The following is a 16,587-nucleotide window of genomic DNA, read 5'->3' as shown; positions in this document are numbered from 1 at the left end:
GTCACAATGGCTTTCCATAGATTGTGCAGAAGGAAATGGTTTTGGAATGGCAGCTGAACTGAGGGGTTTTGATTGGTTTTGTATCAGAACATTAATTGCTTCACATGTCTGTATCCTTTCTGAAAAATTGGGAATAATGAGTCTTCTCCAACTCTCAGGTATACTCTGAGGATAATATCCTTAATGTCTGTGAGGCACTCTCATGATATGGTATAAAATGAAAAAGACAAAAAGTGATTGTTAAAGCAGGAGTCAGAGGAAATAATAAAGAATGATTGTCGAACTGATAATGGCAAAAATAATGTATTTTTAAAAGCTAATTCAAAGTCTGTAGCTTTCCATTTCTAAAAGGGGGAGCTCCTGAAGGTGAGTGGAAAATAGACTTTGAAAAGAAAAAAAAAAAAACTAGATCAAGCCAAAGACTTTCCTAATCTCTGCATCATGCTTTTCAATTAAAATTTACTACAGTTTTATCTGATTCATTCATAATTATTTTGTTCGTAAATTGTTTCAACAGATCAGTGAGCAACAGAGAAAATAGCATATAAATATTTAAATAGTTAAATGATTCTTAAGATGCCTTTCCTAAAAAGATTTAACCCTGAATAACTATAAATTGATAAAAGTGTGCTTCTTGAAAGCTATTTCCAATACCTCAACATAGTTTGCTTATACAAACTGTATCAGCACTTTGATTATTCTGGGAAAAATGGATTTGTTGTTCTCATACCAACCAGAATCTACTATTAGGAAAATCCCTGTTATGAGCACAATTGGAACCTGAATCTCTATCGCTCTGAGAATCACACCTGATTTTATGACCTTTTTTGGCTTGTTGTTAAGCGAACACACTGTTGTTAAGTGAATCCAGCTTCCCCATTTGACTTTGCTTGTTGAAACTCTATTGGGAAGTTTGCAAATGGTGATCACCTGAGCTGCAACCACTCTAACTAAATACCTGTCAGTTGACAAGCACCTGAATTTTGATCATGTGACTATGGGAATGTTGTGTTGGTCAGAAATGTGAGGAATGGTCATAAGTCTCTTTTTTCAGCATGGTCATAATTTTGAATGGTCATTAAGCAAATGGTTCTAAGTCAAGTACTATCTGTAGTGAACCATCAACATTGGCTGGACAAGTTTTGTAATGTAAATGGTAAGTTTTCTCTTTCCATTCCCTACATTCAGGATTACTCAGTACACACTCACCTGGTCAGCCAAAGAGGTGGAAAGCATGCTCATTAGCTCTCTTTCAGCTGTGAGTCTCCACATCTGCTCCCATTTCATCTTGCGCAATTTATCCAGAAGTAACAGAATAACCCCTGGAATCAATAAGCAGTGCAAACAAAGAAAAAGGCAAGCTGTAGTGAAAATGGCAAAAAGCTAGTCCTTTGTGATTCAGCATGTTTGTATCAGGATTAAAACAGAAGTTTTATTAACTGTAAACTATGAGCAATTCCATCATGCTGAGGACAAAAAGAAGGGAAGGAAATTAGCCTAAGAAACCTCACAAATTAGAAGCATTCTTGAATAAACAATTGGATCTCTTTCTGTCAATCTACCTGTCAAATAAAACATAATAGTTTTCAATTATATATGCACCTCAGGGTTTTAAATAGCAGAAATATGTGCATGCCAGAAAGCAAACTTGGTGTTTTCAGATGGAGAGTTCCAGTAGCAATCAATGACATTGTAAAGGACGTCGATCTTTTCCACTTAATTTATTTTTTCTGGTTAAAAAAAGAAATCAAAAAATGCAGGTCATCTGCAAATGGAAGGCTCATCTTAAAACACCCAGCATTTTCAGAAGAAAAAGATGTATTTTTCATATGTCCTTACACAAAGTTAATAAAAGGACCAATATAAATACCAGAGTAAGTTATATTGGATAAGGGGACTGTTTTAATCACAATACAGAAATCTTTATGTAAATTAATTATATTGAATGCAGAATTCATTATCACGAGTACAACATTTGTTACAGTCTGTTTCCTCTCCATTTGGACTACCTGTTCTACACATGGATAATTAATCTTCAAAAGATTAGTAGATCAAAGGACATTAATGCATACTCACACATGTCATCACTAAAATTTAAAAGTTTCACAAGACTGACATAATAGGATGTATTCACCAATAACACTTCCGTGTTTATACTGGGTTTGCTGCTAATGCAAAAGAGCTAAACTCAAAGAGCACCAAGTACCCCGCATTTCAACTGTGAGCTATAAATATTATTCTTTAATCTTACCATAACAAAAGGTGCTGGAATCCTGAAGCACCTTATCCGGAACATCAAATAAAAATATGACAACATGATGCTTTGAGTAATGAGTTTGGAGAGACTTCTTGGTGATTTCATGAATGCCCTCTGAATTTATTATGAAAATAAATACCACATTGATTCACCGGGTTTTAAAAAAAGTAATATTTCAACTACCTATTTGTTTCTGCTGCAAAAAAGGATTTGTAAAGTATGGGGGAGGGAGGAATCCCTTTATAATATTCTGTGATAAAATCTTAACCAGCCTTTTTCAACATGGAATAATTGATTTTTGTTGTTGTTGTTGTTTAATGCTCTGAAAAGGAACTTTAATCCTGCCTGGAGTTTGCATAGATGGCTAGAATCAGAAAGACTATTTGTGCCCAAGTATATCACAAAGGTATTATCCCTGAGATTGAAGGTCAGGGTAAAGCAGAATCTTCTCTCTTCTATCACAAATTCAGATTAGGGATAATAAAATGCCTCTTCCTACTTGTGGATTACCTTGAGACAGCAAGGATTTAGTTAATAAGAATGTAATACATTCAAAAGGGTAGAAAATGAATCTTCCTTCTCTCCCATTCTTTGGAAATAGTTTTTAATTTTTATCTATGAAACAAGAAAAATGATCTAATAACCACCTCTTTAATATAGCTGCCTTGGAGGCATTTACTATATCTCCACTCCATTTTCCCCATTCTTTCAAGCAGGCAGATAATCCTGTCCTGGCTAAAAAGATTAAAGGGCTATCAACCAAGGCATCTCACAGATGACCAAAAGGGATTTAAAAACAAAATATCTGAGAACAAACTACTAATTAAATTGGATGATACTAGACTAGAAGTGCGCTCACAATAACACAGGGGTTTAATTTACACTCATTCTTAAATAAACATATAAAATAACTGTACTCTTAAATCAAAGGAATTTTGTTTTAATATTATCAAATCCAGGGCTTTGAGGATCAAAAATGAACATTGCTACAAAGAACATAAGCCCCAATATTTTTTAAGTAGTTTGCAATGTTTATTTCCACAAAGAAAGCGAGATAGAGAAACAAATAGAGAGAAACAGAGAGAAAAAAGGAGAAAATTTTCTAGTAGATACAGTAAGATTATGGAAGTTATGCTGGGGTGGGGAAGCAAATTAGCTCCACTCATTTAAAAGCAATAGCACTTAGACTTATATACCACTTCATAGTGATTTACAGCCCTCTCTAAGCCCACTCTCTGTACAAATGTCAACATATTGCCCCCAACAATTTGGGGGTGTATTGTTCAGTGTATCCCTGCATATATACTTATATAAAAAGTGGCAAAAAAGAGTAAATCTCTTTTCAACACCAGAGGCTCAAAATGAATTAATTCCAAAGCTAACCACCAAATTCTATTCAGTGCAAGAGGTGTGAGTTACTGTATAAACCTAATTTCTCTAGCATCATGCTACATTTATAATGATAAGCAGTAGAACACGGTAGAAAGGGAGTTGTTCTCATCTGTTATGTTGGTGAAAAATGACCCAGGAGGATGAAGGAGAAGAGAAATTAAACTCCCCCTCCCTAGATATCTGATCCCAGTATGCAATCTTTTGTATTTCAGAGATAGCATTAGCAGTATAACCTCCCAAATGGGAGGAGATGGAAAAGTTTGTCAAAGTGAAACGGAGATAGAAGTGAATTAGCAAAATAACAGATAGGTGTGAAGGCTCCTCTTATAAATAAAAGCAATATTACCAAGGCAAGCAGACTCTAAATTCATATATAGCCAAAGTGCCTTATAGTTATGGATGAAAAGAAACACTTTATTAAAAAAAACACTTTTTAGTTCTCTTAGGAATATCCCAAGATTTGGGGCATTCTTTTCATTAATAATAAATGAAACTTAACACACTGAATCACCTGCACTTGATGGTCAAATCCAGTGCAATGCCTTATTGTTATATTTCAAATACTTAAAGATGAAGGCTGCCATCACTACCGTAACAGTTTAAAATACTTTCATTTATTTATCAGAGTTGTGCAGCAACCTGGATTCAAAAAGGAAAAAGGTGATTCAAAGCCTGTGGGAACAGGTGTAACATGTCAACAAGCCTTTGAAGAAGCTGGGTTTTTTCTTGGTATGGTGTTGGTTGATTCCAGGGAAAGATGTGTTTGATTCAATGAGTTGCCAGAAGGTGTGATATTTATGATCTGTACTTGAGTAGTCAAGGCATTAATGATGCACCTAGGGCAAATCCAACAGGAATCCCAGATTCTGATGCAGCCATTGGTTAAAAGCAAAGGTCTGCACCGTATGAAAACACTCATACAGCAACATGGAATGTTCAAGGAATGAACCAAAGTAAATTGGATATTATCAAATGGAAGATAGCCAGGTTGAAAATCAACCTGCTTGGGATCAATGAGTTACACTCGATAGACAAAGATGTTTCAAATCAAAATCAGGTAAATACTATGCACGTAAGGAACATACAAAAGTTACATTTGGTTACATTTTTCACTGTGAATACTCTTTTATTTTCCAGTTTTAACCTATTAAAATGATTGGGTTTTTATTTTTTATATTGTGTTTTTATTGCTTGTAAGCCACCGAGAGTTGCTATGAGAGACTAGGCAGCCATATAATTTCATAAATAAACAAACAAAAATACCATAAAGCTGATTATAAGTGAAGTATTGTTACACAAGCTTTGATAGAACCAATTACTGTAAATCTTCAATTTAATGGATTACTGGTTGGAAGGGGTATCCATTATACCCAATTAAATCCAAATAGGATTTTTCTGCGTGCCTAAAATGACAATTGCATATGTGCAGAAATGGCAAATGCACAGAGGTGTACAGTATACAGAAAAAATTCTCCATTGCATAGAATATCTGTTCAATTAATATCTGGTAAATTGAGAATTTACTCGAAGTTGTTCGAATAAAGTTTGATTTATTTATTTTTACTTCATAGCTGAAGTATGAATTTAATACCTTTTAAGGGGCAGCAGCCCTTTGGAAAAGAAACCGCCCATCTTTTCTCATGACAGAATGAGAATGGTCACATACATCCTTCATCACCAGGCCAAACAAGTGAGCGTTATAGATGTGTATATGAAGTATAGTACTGGCCAACAGGTTGATAAATTTTCATGTTGTGGTGCCTGAAATGGCAATGATAATGCAGGCCTTATCACGCAAATGCTACTACAGGTTGTCCTGGACTTATGACTGTAATAGAGTCTGGAATTTCCATTGTAAGTCTTGATGGTTACAAGTCGAAGCATCTACATGACCGACCTCCTTTTATGACATTTTTGTGGTGGTCATTAAGTGAATGCTGTGGTTGATAAACAGGTCAATGCATTCCTATAGCCATTTTTATCTGAAAAAAAAGTCATAAAATAGTGCAACCAGTTATACAGATTAGAAGGTTGCCAAGCTACTCAAAATACAGTCATATGATTGAAAAGGGTGGAGGTGCCACCATCAGAACATTGGAAACAGGTCCTAAGTACCTTTGGGGGGGTATGTGGTAACTTTGTTCACTAAGTGCTGGATTGTTAAGCATTTATAGTCCATGTCCATGCTTTCTTATATGCAACTTCTTGGATTTTGGGGAAATTATAGGGCAGTGCTGCAGTTCAGATTCAGTATTTAAAGGTGCTTTGGAGAGTGCATCAGAATGCAAGCCTAGCATCTGTTTGCCTCACCTTAAAATGGTTTGTATCTTTTCCTAGAACTGTATGTTGAGACAGGTGCTAGGTTTGAATCCAGAATGCTCTGGAAGTACCTCATGCGGATCAAAACTGAACAGCTACACAGCATGAACAAACAGCTCAAGGAAAACAACTCAGTATGTGGCAGCTGAAAAAAAAGACACAATCCTTTATGGAACATTAGGAAAGGAGCTGTAGATAAAATTGACAATAAAATGTATATTTTATAGAAAACTGTTATATCACTCAAGCAGAAGACTAAAGATGAAATGTCCCTTGTGTTGCTATGAAAAAAATTCTGTCCCTTTTTAGTTGTATTATAATGTTGCACATAAGCACCTAATGGCAGAATGTACATCTTTGCCATCATAACACTTTTCATTATTTCACTGGAACTGCTGGTTGCTGTGAACACTTTCACCATAAAGGTTCTACTCAGAAGTAAAAGGGGAAGGGAAAGGCCAGGTTGTGACTATGTAACAAACTAGCAGAGAAGGACTGCATAAAATTATAGTTTTTAGTTACTTTCTGTGGTATTGATCGTGGACTGGAAGATATCCAAATTAAGTGCTTTTGGATTTAGCACTATTAATTATTTAGCACTTTCTTTCACAAAGACACAACAATAAGGAACAGCAAAAAAAACAAATAAACAAATCCTGCATTCTGCAGTCCAGGATTTTGATACTTTGAATGCCTCTTTCCAAACCAGTTTCTTAGAAGAGTCTGCGTGACTATGCATATGCATGTGATGTACACACAAGTGTGTATGTATGTGTACATGTACATATGTGTGTGTGTGTGTGTGTGTTTGTACACAGACACACCCACACATCAGTGGTGGGATTCAATTTTTTTTACTACCGGTTCTGTGGCCGTGGCTTGGTGGGTGTGGCAGGGGAAGAATACTGTAAAATCTCCAGTCAGAGGTGGTATTTGCCAGTTCTCTGAACTACTCAAAATTCACGTCATTGTAGTTCTTTTAAAGTTGTAGCAACGTTTCAGCAGAATCTCATCTGCCATCAATACAGAAGCCTGATGATGGCAGATGAGATTCTGCTGAAACGTTGCTACAACTTTAAAAGAACTACAATGACGTGGAAAATACCGAACCAAGCCGAACACCATATATATATATATATATATATATATATATATATATATATATATATATATATATATATATATATATATATATATATATATATATATGTATCTATGTGTGTATATATACACAGACGCGTGCACACAAATGCACACATACACATTCATTCCTAGGTATACTTAGAGATTGGTAGGAATGGTACTGTAGAAAGTTAGCATCCACCCTTCTCCTAGAAGAATGAAATATTCTAGGAAATACTAAAAAGGCTGAATATTATACCTGTCTGGATGAGAAAAGGAGAAACATGCTCTTGGAAAGCCTTTGTTAATAGCCCCAGAAAGACTGGGCCATTCTATCTATAAGACAAAAGGCTGGGCCAGCTTATCTACAACACAAAAGACCTTCAGCCTCATAATAGGAGTAGCCCTCTACCCATTTCAGTACATGCCACCTGAAAAGATTACATCACCTAGAAAGATTCAACCAAACCTGGGACTCAAGACAACCTACAAAGTTGTCTTGTATGACCCCATGGGAGTCTGACAACCAATCAGAATACAGGAACAGGAAGCAAGTTCAAAGCCCAAGAGAGGGTATAAATATATCTTACTCTCCACTCCATGTGGTCAGGACTTCAAACCACGTGGTCCTATCCATCATTAAACCATCTTTCCAAATAGCGTCCATGTTTCTAGTGTCTTTCTCCCTACTTGGAACCGAGTCCAGATGGACATTTCTTCCAACAGTACATACATGAAGAAATCTATATCTTGCCTTTCCAGTTTTTCCAAAAAGATGCTGACAATATAAAAATTAAGCAAACAAAAAGTATATAAGGCTCTTCTAAAATGGGACAGAGCAGCTGCCCTAACCTCCTGTGGGGATATAATATTTGGGAACAGCTTTTCATTTTGTGCGTGTAAATTCAATTGTTTTTTTAAAATTTAATACTGGTCAAAGAGTGTAATGAAGGATCTTACTACCAGAAGGATCATCAGACTTTCATCAGACTTTCCTAGAAGTTTCAGAACCTAAACAGGACTGCAAAAAGCCTTTTTCTGATGCCTTAACCAATCACAAGTTTCTTCTTCATGGGCACATTCGTGTATGATTGCTTGTTTATCCCATGGTTTTGTCCTTCAGTTCTGGTTATATACTTTCAATGCCTTAAAGCAATTGAAGAGAGCTGTCTGATATTGGCTTCAGCAATTACTCCAAGACATAATGTGGTTTGTTTAGTTTATTTTGAAGTAGTGCACTGCATGAACCCAGCTATTTTGATTTGTAAATCATGGCTGATGTCTTAGCATAAAGTGTCAACCAAGTCATAACAGCTGTTCATCGGTGATAAAAACAAGCCAATCTGTGCCCAATGTGTCAACTCAGCCAATCATTGTGTGTATTTTTTTAAAAACTGTATGCCTCCCATTGTGAACCAACTGTACTAAGAGAGAATAGCCAGGGATCATTTTTTCAGATGATAATGGGAATAATTATGTTAAAAATAAAACATGTCAGATGCCTATAGCTAGTTACCTGCAGAGAAATGTTTGAACAATTAGCATGTTAATGAAAACAAATCTCAGCACAGCATAGGAACTTAACAATGAATTCATTACCAAAAATGAATTACAAATGAATTCATTACCAAAAATGAATTACAAATTTTCATCTTTGACTACCACTCTCTCAGTTACTCTTACATAGGTGTCATAAAGTCCAGTGCTCCAAAGTGGATTTAATCCACTTTATTAGAGTAGAGCTGTTTGCGTATAAAACATCCATTAGTAAAAGCAACATGTCAGAATTCAACTAAATAAAGTATAGACGCTTTAGGAGTACAATCTTTATTAGTACTCATTCAAATACTAGAAATAAAAAGTAGCTATCAATAGAAATTTCCTATCACTGTGACACAGCTTCAGAAATCATTATTTTCATAACTATATTAAAGACTAATTAACTAGTATTTAATAAGTAGTATTTAAGCCTATAATATTATCCCCTATTCTCAGTGGTGGGATGTTGCCGCTTCAGACTGGTTCACACCAACCAGTAGTTCTGATGATCAGTTGGTCCCGCCCACCCATCCCCGCCCTATCCTGTCCTTTATTTCTTGCTTTGTAGATCATCTCAATTGCACAGCACACCTGTTTTCTTCCCCTCGCTGTTCTACTTACCATTGCTGACTTGGAAGGTAAGCAGCTGAGCTTCTACATACTCCAATTTCAGCACTGTGTGCAAGTGCCTTAGGCGCACATGCGCGCTCACCGAACCGCCTATTCTACATATTTAGTATATGTCTGCTTCTAATTTGCCAATTCTTTTGCAGACAGTAAAATAAAATATTTTGCTTGTGTTATCAAAGTATAGCCCCTCTCTAAATAGTCACAGAAAGAAGAATCTTTCATTCTGTATCCCTCTTTGCAGGGTTTAAAGCCAATGGCTTTGGCATCAGAAAAGGGAGTTTTAGCCATCAGCAAAAACTGACTACTCATTACAGGCCTCCTTCATTTTGAATCATATTTATTCTCACTCTTTAATTTCACACTTCTGCTTCTCATTCAAAATTCTACTCCCACACTTTAATTGAACTCCCAAAGCAAAACTATATTTTCTACCTGAAAAGTCCTTCAAAAGCATATAAAAAAAGACAAAAACCACTGGATTTTTTTTTAAATGTTGAATGCTTGAATTTTGATCATTTTACAGTAACACATCACTAGATGAAAATTGAAATAAGGACATGTTCAATGCAAACTGGAAACTAAAGATATGTTTTAATTCAGATTTTTACAAGGAGGAAGAAGTACGCCTTGATTCTCTGAATTCCTCTTCTATTTTCCTTTCAATTTTATGGTTCTATAATTCCTGAATTAAAAACTCATATAATTTTGTTTACAGCCCTAAGAGCTCACAGCATATTATACTCCTATTTTCTTTCTCACCAATGAAGAGATTACTACTGACCCACTGTCTGAAAGCAGAAGTCATAATTGGTGAACTTCCATAATCAGTGAAACAGTATAGGCTATGTTCAATCCCTGACCTCTCCAGTATTGAACTCTGTGGAACAGAGGTCTGGCATTTCTGGTTTTGAAAACTGACCCTATAAGATATTAATATATCAGCGAGGCTATTTCCTACCTATATTGATTGGAAAGTAGCATGTCTACTTCAGAACCTGAAGACAGCAACCAGTTAAGAAACAAACCCAATTTACATCTAAAAAGATCTAGCTTACTCTGTAGAACTTCCTTAATTAAGACATCATTAACCTGACAATAACTACATAGTCAGTGGTGGGATTCATATTTTTTTTACTACCGGTTCAGTGGGCATGGCTTGGTGGGCGTGGCAGGGAAAGGATACTGTAAAGTCTGCAGTCAGAGGTGGTATTTGATGGTTCTCTGCACTACTCAAAATTTCTGCTACCGGTTCTCCAGAACTGGTCAGAACCTGTTGACACTGTTCACACTATAACAAGTAGTTGTGCTTCCTAAATGTTCAAGGAATAGTAAGAACAAGCAATAGAATTCCCCATTGTTGTGACTTTTTCTCACAGGGACAGATTTGGTTGATGTATTGATGTATTGCTGCCAACTAAATGCTTCAGGTTTCCTTGCAAAAAAGAAATGCACCCATATTCCTATAGGGAGGAAGGAAAGTATTTATCCATACCTACAGAAAAAGAGAGAGAAAATGTAGTCTGGCCTGGAAATATCTCCAAGGCTATTCTGAGCATTCACATAGCCAGAAGGAAGAAATCAAAAGATGTTAGATCTTTCCTGGAGGAATATTTATAATGTATTTAATGATTCAATTAAGCTGATCTCAGTAGGATTTCAAATTCAGTTTTTTGAAAATAAAATGATGGTATCTTCATTACTCTTTTTCTGCCAAATCAGTGTTATATTTGATTTTTTTTAAGTGCTATATTTTATTAGGAAAAATAATACAAGACCTGGGGCTACTCCCTCCCTCCTCTATTCTGGCACAATTTGTTTGTATTTCTGCCTTTTCAAGGGGCTTCTGAGTTCCTATTCTAATGCTATATTGTTTGACATCTATTCTAATTCATGGAGCAGGTATCTGATAAGCCTTACCTTTCTTTTACCACCACCCTCTGTTCCCAGGAGATTTATTTCTTTGTTCCTTCCAAGAGCTGAGAGTCAAATAATACATTTCAATTTTGAACAGTTTTCTTTACAGCGACATGCTGACTCTGTCAATAATCCATCCTTTGCTATCTTGGAGAAGTCAAACTGTCGCATGAAATGACCTCTTGTTCTATGTTTCAGGAAAATGCTGTTGCATTTGCTGCTACCTCCTCTCCAAACTTCCTTTCATTCACTTGCTTTTTTAGCTCATCTCTATATCCTTTTTATTCTCTCTCAGCCGTATAAACTTTAAAAAAAGGTTTTAATAGCTTTGTGGTACTGAAAAATGAGAGCTTGAGCTGACTAAAACATAGAAGAATAATGCATGAGTGTATTGTAAGCACGCAAGACTGTCAAGAGTAATTGTTCAGAGTAATGTCAGCTATTCTACTTGAACTCAAGTTAAAGCAATATCAGAGGCTGTCAAATAAAATAGCTATTTCCACAGGATCCTCCACATAACTAACCACTTCTGCAGTCTAAGAGAAGAAGAGGAAGTCGGGGAATGGAATATCTGCTTAGCAGGACTTTTCTTTTTAATATTTAAGTTATTTTTAGTAGTGAAGTATAGAAAACTGTAACACCAAGAGGGACAAAAACGATAAACAGTGTTTGTATAGTAAAGAGAAAGAAATCCCAGATATCTCATGGTGATATAAACTAAACCTGACAAAAGAAAATAAAACTAATCCTAGAATTAGTTCCTAGGACTGCAGAGACTTTGGAGACTGATAAGGCCTCTCAACTGCACTGTTTTAATTAACACATGTTTCAACTGTAAAATTGCCAAGCAATATAAATATAAGCTATATATTCAAAATGTAAGTTATATTCAAAACACACTCTCTTAAAATCTGTAAAATCAAATAATTCAAAGTATTGATTCCTTGTTTGGTGCAGGCATTCTAAGAAAATATCTTCCATAGTACTGTACATTCAAATGTAGATAACTGCACATTAATTTTTCATGTGATTCAGCGTCAAAATATAACCACTTGAGTATCTTTTATTTTATTGCACAGGATGTTATATTTATGCAGATCACCTGATGCAGACTCAATCAACCAACTAATCAATCAATCAATGTGTAGAAGCTGGGAAATGTTGGACAAAAATACACTGCTCAAAAAAATAAAGGGAACACAAAAATAAGACATCCTATATCTGAATGAATGAAATATTCTTAGTAAATACTTTGTCTATTACATAGTTGAGTATGCTGACAACAAAATCAGACAAAAATTATCAATGGAAATCAAATTTAGCAACCCATGGAGGTCTGGATTTGGAGTTACACTCAAAATTAAAGTGGAAAAAAACACTACAGGCTGATCCAACTTTGATGTAACGTCCTTAAAACAAGTCAAAATGAGGCTCAGTAGTGTGTGTGGCCACCACGTGCCTGTATTACCTCCCTACAATGCCTGGGCATGCTCCTGATGAGGTGGCGGATGGTCTCCTGAGGGATCTCCTCCCACACCTGGACTAAAGCATCCCCCAACTCCTGGACAGTCTGTGATGCAACATGGCGTTGGTGGATGGAGCGAGACATGATGTCCCAGATGTGCTCAATTGGATTCAGGTCTGGGGAACGGGCGGGCCAGTCCATAGCATCAATGCCTTCGTCTTGCAGGAACTGTTGACACACTCCAGCCACATGAGGTCTATCATTGTCTTGCATTAGGAGGAATCCAGGGCCAACCACACCAGCATATGGTCTCACAAGGTGTCTGAGGATCTCATCTCGATACCTAATGGCAGTCAGGCTACCTCTGGCGAGCACATGGAGGGTTGTGCGGCCCCCTAAAGAAATGCCACCCCACACCATTACTGACCCATTGCCAAACCGGTCATGCTGGAGGATGTTGCAGGCAGCAGAACATTCTCCGCGGCGTCTCCAGACCCTGCCACGTCTGTCACATGTACTCAGTGTGAACCTACTTTCATCTGTGAAGAGCACAGGGCACCAGTGGCAAATTTGCCAATCTTGGTGTTTTCTGGCAAATGCCAAACGTCCTGCACGGTCTTGGGCTGTAAGCACAACCCCCACCTATGGACGTCGGGCCCTCATACCACCCTCATGGAGTCTGTTTCTGACCGTTTGAGCAGCCACAAGCACATTTGTGGCCCGCTGGAGGTCATTTTGCAGGGCTCTGGCAGTGCTCCCCCTGTCCCTCCTTGCACAAAGGCGGAGGTAGCAGTCCTGATGCTGGGTTGTTGTCCTCCTACGGTCTCCTCCACGTCTCCTGATGTACTGGCCTGTCTCCTGGTAGCGCTTCCATGCTCTGGACACTACGCTGACAGACACAGCAAACCTTCTTGCCACGGCTCGCATTGATGTGCCATCCTGGATGAGCTGCACTACCTGAGCCACTTGTGTGGGTTGTAGATTCCCTCTCATGCTACCACTAGAGTGAAAGCACTGCCAGCATTCAAAAGTGACCAAACCACCAGCCAGAAAGCATAGGAACTGAGAAGTGGTCTGTGGTCACCACCTGCAGAACCACTCCTTTATTGGGGATGTCTTGCTAACTGCCTCTGCTTTCCACCTGTTGTCTATTCCATTTGCACAACAGCATGTGAAATTGATTGTCAATCAGTGTTGCTACCTAAGTGGCCAGTTTGATTTCACAGAAGTGTGATTGACTTGGAGTTACATTGTGTTGTTTAAGTGTTCCCTTTATTTTTTTGAGCAGTGTACATACATGGTTGGAAAGGATCATACAACAACATGTTGATTTAAACCTGAAACATTTTTGTTGGGGATTTTACCTGAAATTTATAGTAAAGAGAATGCATATTTAACTATTCATGTATTGATTGCAGCTAGAATTGTATTTGTGCAAAACTGGAAAGGTGAAGAGATTCCTATTGATGAGAGAGTGATCAGGAAGATATTGGAATGTGCTGGGATGAATAGGTTAACACTGGCAATTAAAGAGAAAGAACAAACTGAATATTATATGATATGGCACCTATTTTATCGATGCTAGAGAATAAATTAGAAACAAAAGAAGATTAGTGAAATATAGAAAATATGTTAATAGAATTAAATATGTTAAGATGAGGTTTGTTATAATAATGAGATATATTATGTACATTAGTATTAAGTTAAGAGTAGAGAATTAATACGAATGTAATGAAAAATGCTGTAAACTCTAATTGTTATTGCACAAGATATTTGTACCCAGACGACACACCGTTTAATGAAAGATAGATTGTTTGTACTAAAAATAAAATAAAAAATTTACCTTAAAAATTCTATCTATCTATCATCTATCTATCTATCTATCTATCTATCTATCTATCTATCTATCTATCTATCTATCTATCTATCTATCTATCTATCTATCTATCTATCTATCTATCTGTCACAGGGGTGTCAAACTCATGGTGTCATGGCATCACCATGTGATGTATTGGGACTTTCCCCTCCTTCACTAAACCAGGCATGGGCATGGCTAGCCTGTGACGCATCTGGCCTGTGGGCCGGGAGTCTGACAACCCTGATCTATCACATGCATGTATGTGAAACAGAGAAAATCAGTCAATCTCAATCATTTCAATCATAAGCCTTTTTTCCCCTTCTGGATGTGAGGATTATCTGTCTGCGCCATCTGTCACCCCATTGATACCACAGTTAATTCAGCTGATCTGGCTAGCTAGGCAGGTGTTCCCTTCCTCCATTCCACTCCATTTTTATTTTTCCATGAACTGTGTGCTCATGGAAGAGACAACTAATTTAGGGAGGAGTGTATCAATCTTTAGGCAAGGGTATGATATCTGTGCTCACCTTCTAGAACCTACAAACAAACCTTTTCCTCCATCCATTTGCCTATTCCTTTCCCAGTCTTGAGATATAATAATGCATCTCAATGGCTTTGTTTGATCAGCCGTGCTTGTTCCTACCTAGCCAGCCTTAATCGTTATTACATTTGAAGTTACTTGCTTATTTCTGTGGCAAAGAAAAAATGTTGTTGGTTAGACAAGCATGTGAACTGGCTTAGCAGGAAATGAGAGAGAATCAGTTTGATTGGTATTTATTAATTCAGCATTTTTAATCAAGTGATTTTGACGACTCAATAGGGATGCAAAATAAATATGTATATTTTTTATAATATAACAAGTGATAGTGTTCTTGTAATACGAGAAAAGTACATGGGAATTAAATATAATTATAATCTGCCATAATATGTCTTATTTTAAAATATTTTATATTATACTAAAGGCATTTTAAATGTTGTACATTCCCTGCTGATGTGCCTGCAGCACTGTAGGCAGAAAACAAACTAGCAATAAATATTTTTGGTACTCTTGTACCTCAACAGTGCTAAACTGACTGGATTTACCTATTAGACATTACTAAAATAGTATTTATTTTGTTTGTAATTGTATTTTGTAATATATATTGTGACAATGCAGCTAATTATGGCCTGTGCAACAAATATGCAACAATAACCAGGCTTAGAGTCAGGGACAAAATGTCCCAAGTTTATTAAAAAATATTTAGGCCCTTAAAAGATAAATGATTACATAAACAGAAAAAAAATAGAGGATGAGAAAATACATGATGGGTGGAAAATAAAATATCAGTAAATATACTCTGATCTCTTTTCAGATCCTGTAAATATTGCTCCGTTTGCAAGTTTAAATTTGAGAAGTTAGAATGTATATTAGGGGCAAAACTGAATGAGGACACTACATTGTTTATTGCCTTTCCATCATAGGAATAGATGGGCTATTTGTTGCCTTCTAGGTGTCAAATACCAAGCAAAATTACTGTGGAATATAATAATACAATTCTTTCTCCACTCTGTATAACAATTGACTATGCTAAATGTCAGGGTTTCATAAAATGGATAGAGTACTCTTTCATTTTTGTATGCCCTAGGAACCATTTCAATTAGTGTTTTGCTTTTTGGTTAAATGGTTGGTGCTCCTGAAAAATCAGACAGGACTATTGATGACTGCTTGTACATTTATGCCTGTCATATTGCTCTACTGCTGGTAATAATTTGTAGCTGTTCTAAGAACCACCCTATAATTTCTGGAATTCTCATATAAAACAAATAAATAGATTCTATCCACTTACTTAATCCACTGTCTTCCCCTTCTATTCTTCTCTTAACTTTATCAAGCAATGCCATTTTTTTTGTATACCATCTCCACTTGTTACACTCATTTAAAATATTGAATTTATATTTGATGATCATCACCTCAACACAGAAGGCTGTCTTTATTTGATGGAGTAGGTCTTCTAGCAATCCGTAGTAACTGTCTCCAAAACCATAAAATGAAAGTATTTATAATATTTTTACACCTTTACATCATAATATAAATAATGACATTAATTTAAT

General features: G+C 36.5%; 1 protein-coding gene across 2 annotated transcripts in view; it reads right to left on the bottom strand.

Moving 5' to 3' along the window:
- LARGE1 (LARGE xylosyl- and glucuronyltransferase 1) overlaps positions 1-16,587 on the bottom strand; it is a 360,189-nt gene that overhangs the window by 70,831 nt on the left and 272,771 nt on the right. For both annotated transcript variants that reach the window (XM_026694958.2, XM_087968395.1), the window contains one exon: positions 1,210-1,322. In XM_026694958.2, the coding sequence (XP_026550743.1) occupies positions 1,210-1,322 (113 nt within the window). The remainder of the gene's footprint in view (positions 1-1,209; positions 1,323-16,587) is intronic.

The sequence above is a fragment of the Notechis scutatus genome, chromosome 6 (genome assembly GCF_049901735.1).
Source record: "Notechis scutatus isolate UNSWTSFEM ecotype Mainland chromosome 6, rNotScu1.2, whole genome shotgun sequence".
NCBI classification, from domain to species: Eukaryota; Metazoa; Chordata; class Lepidosauria; order Squamata; family Elapidae; genus Notechis; species Notechis scutatus.
This window is presented reverse-complemented; position numbering and strand designations above follow the sequence as displayed.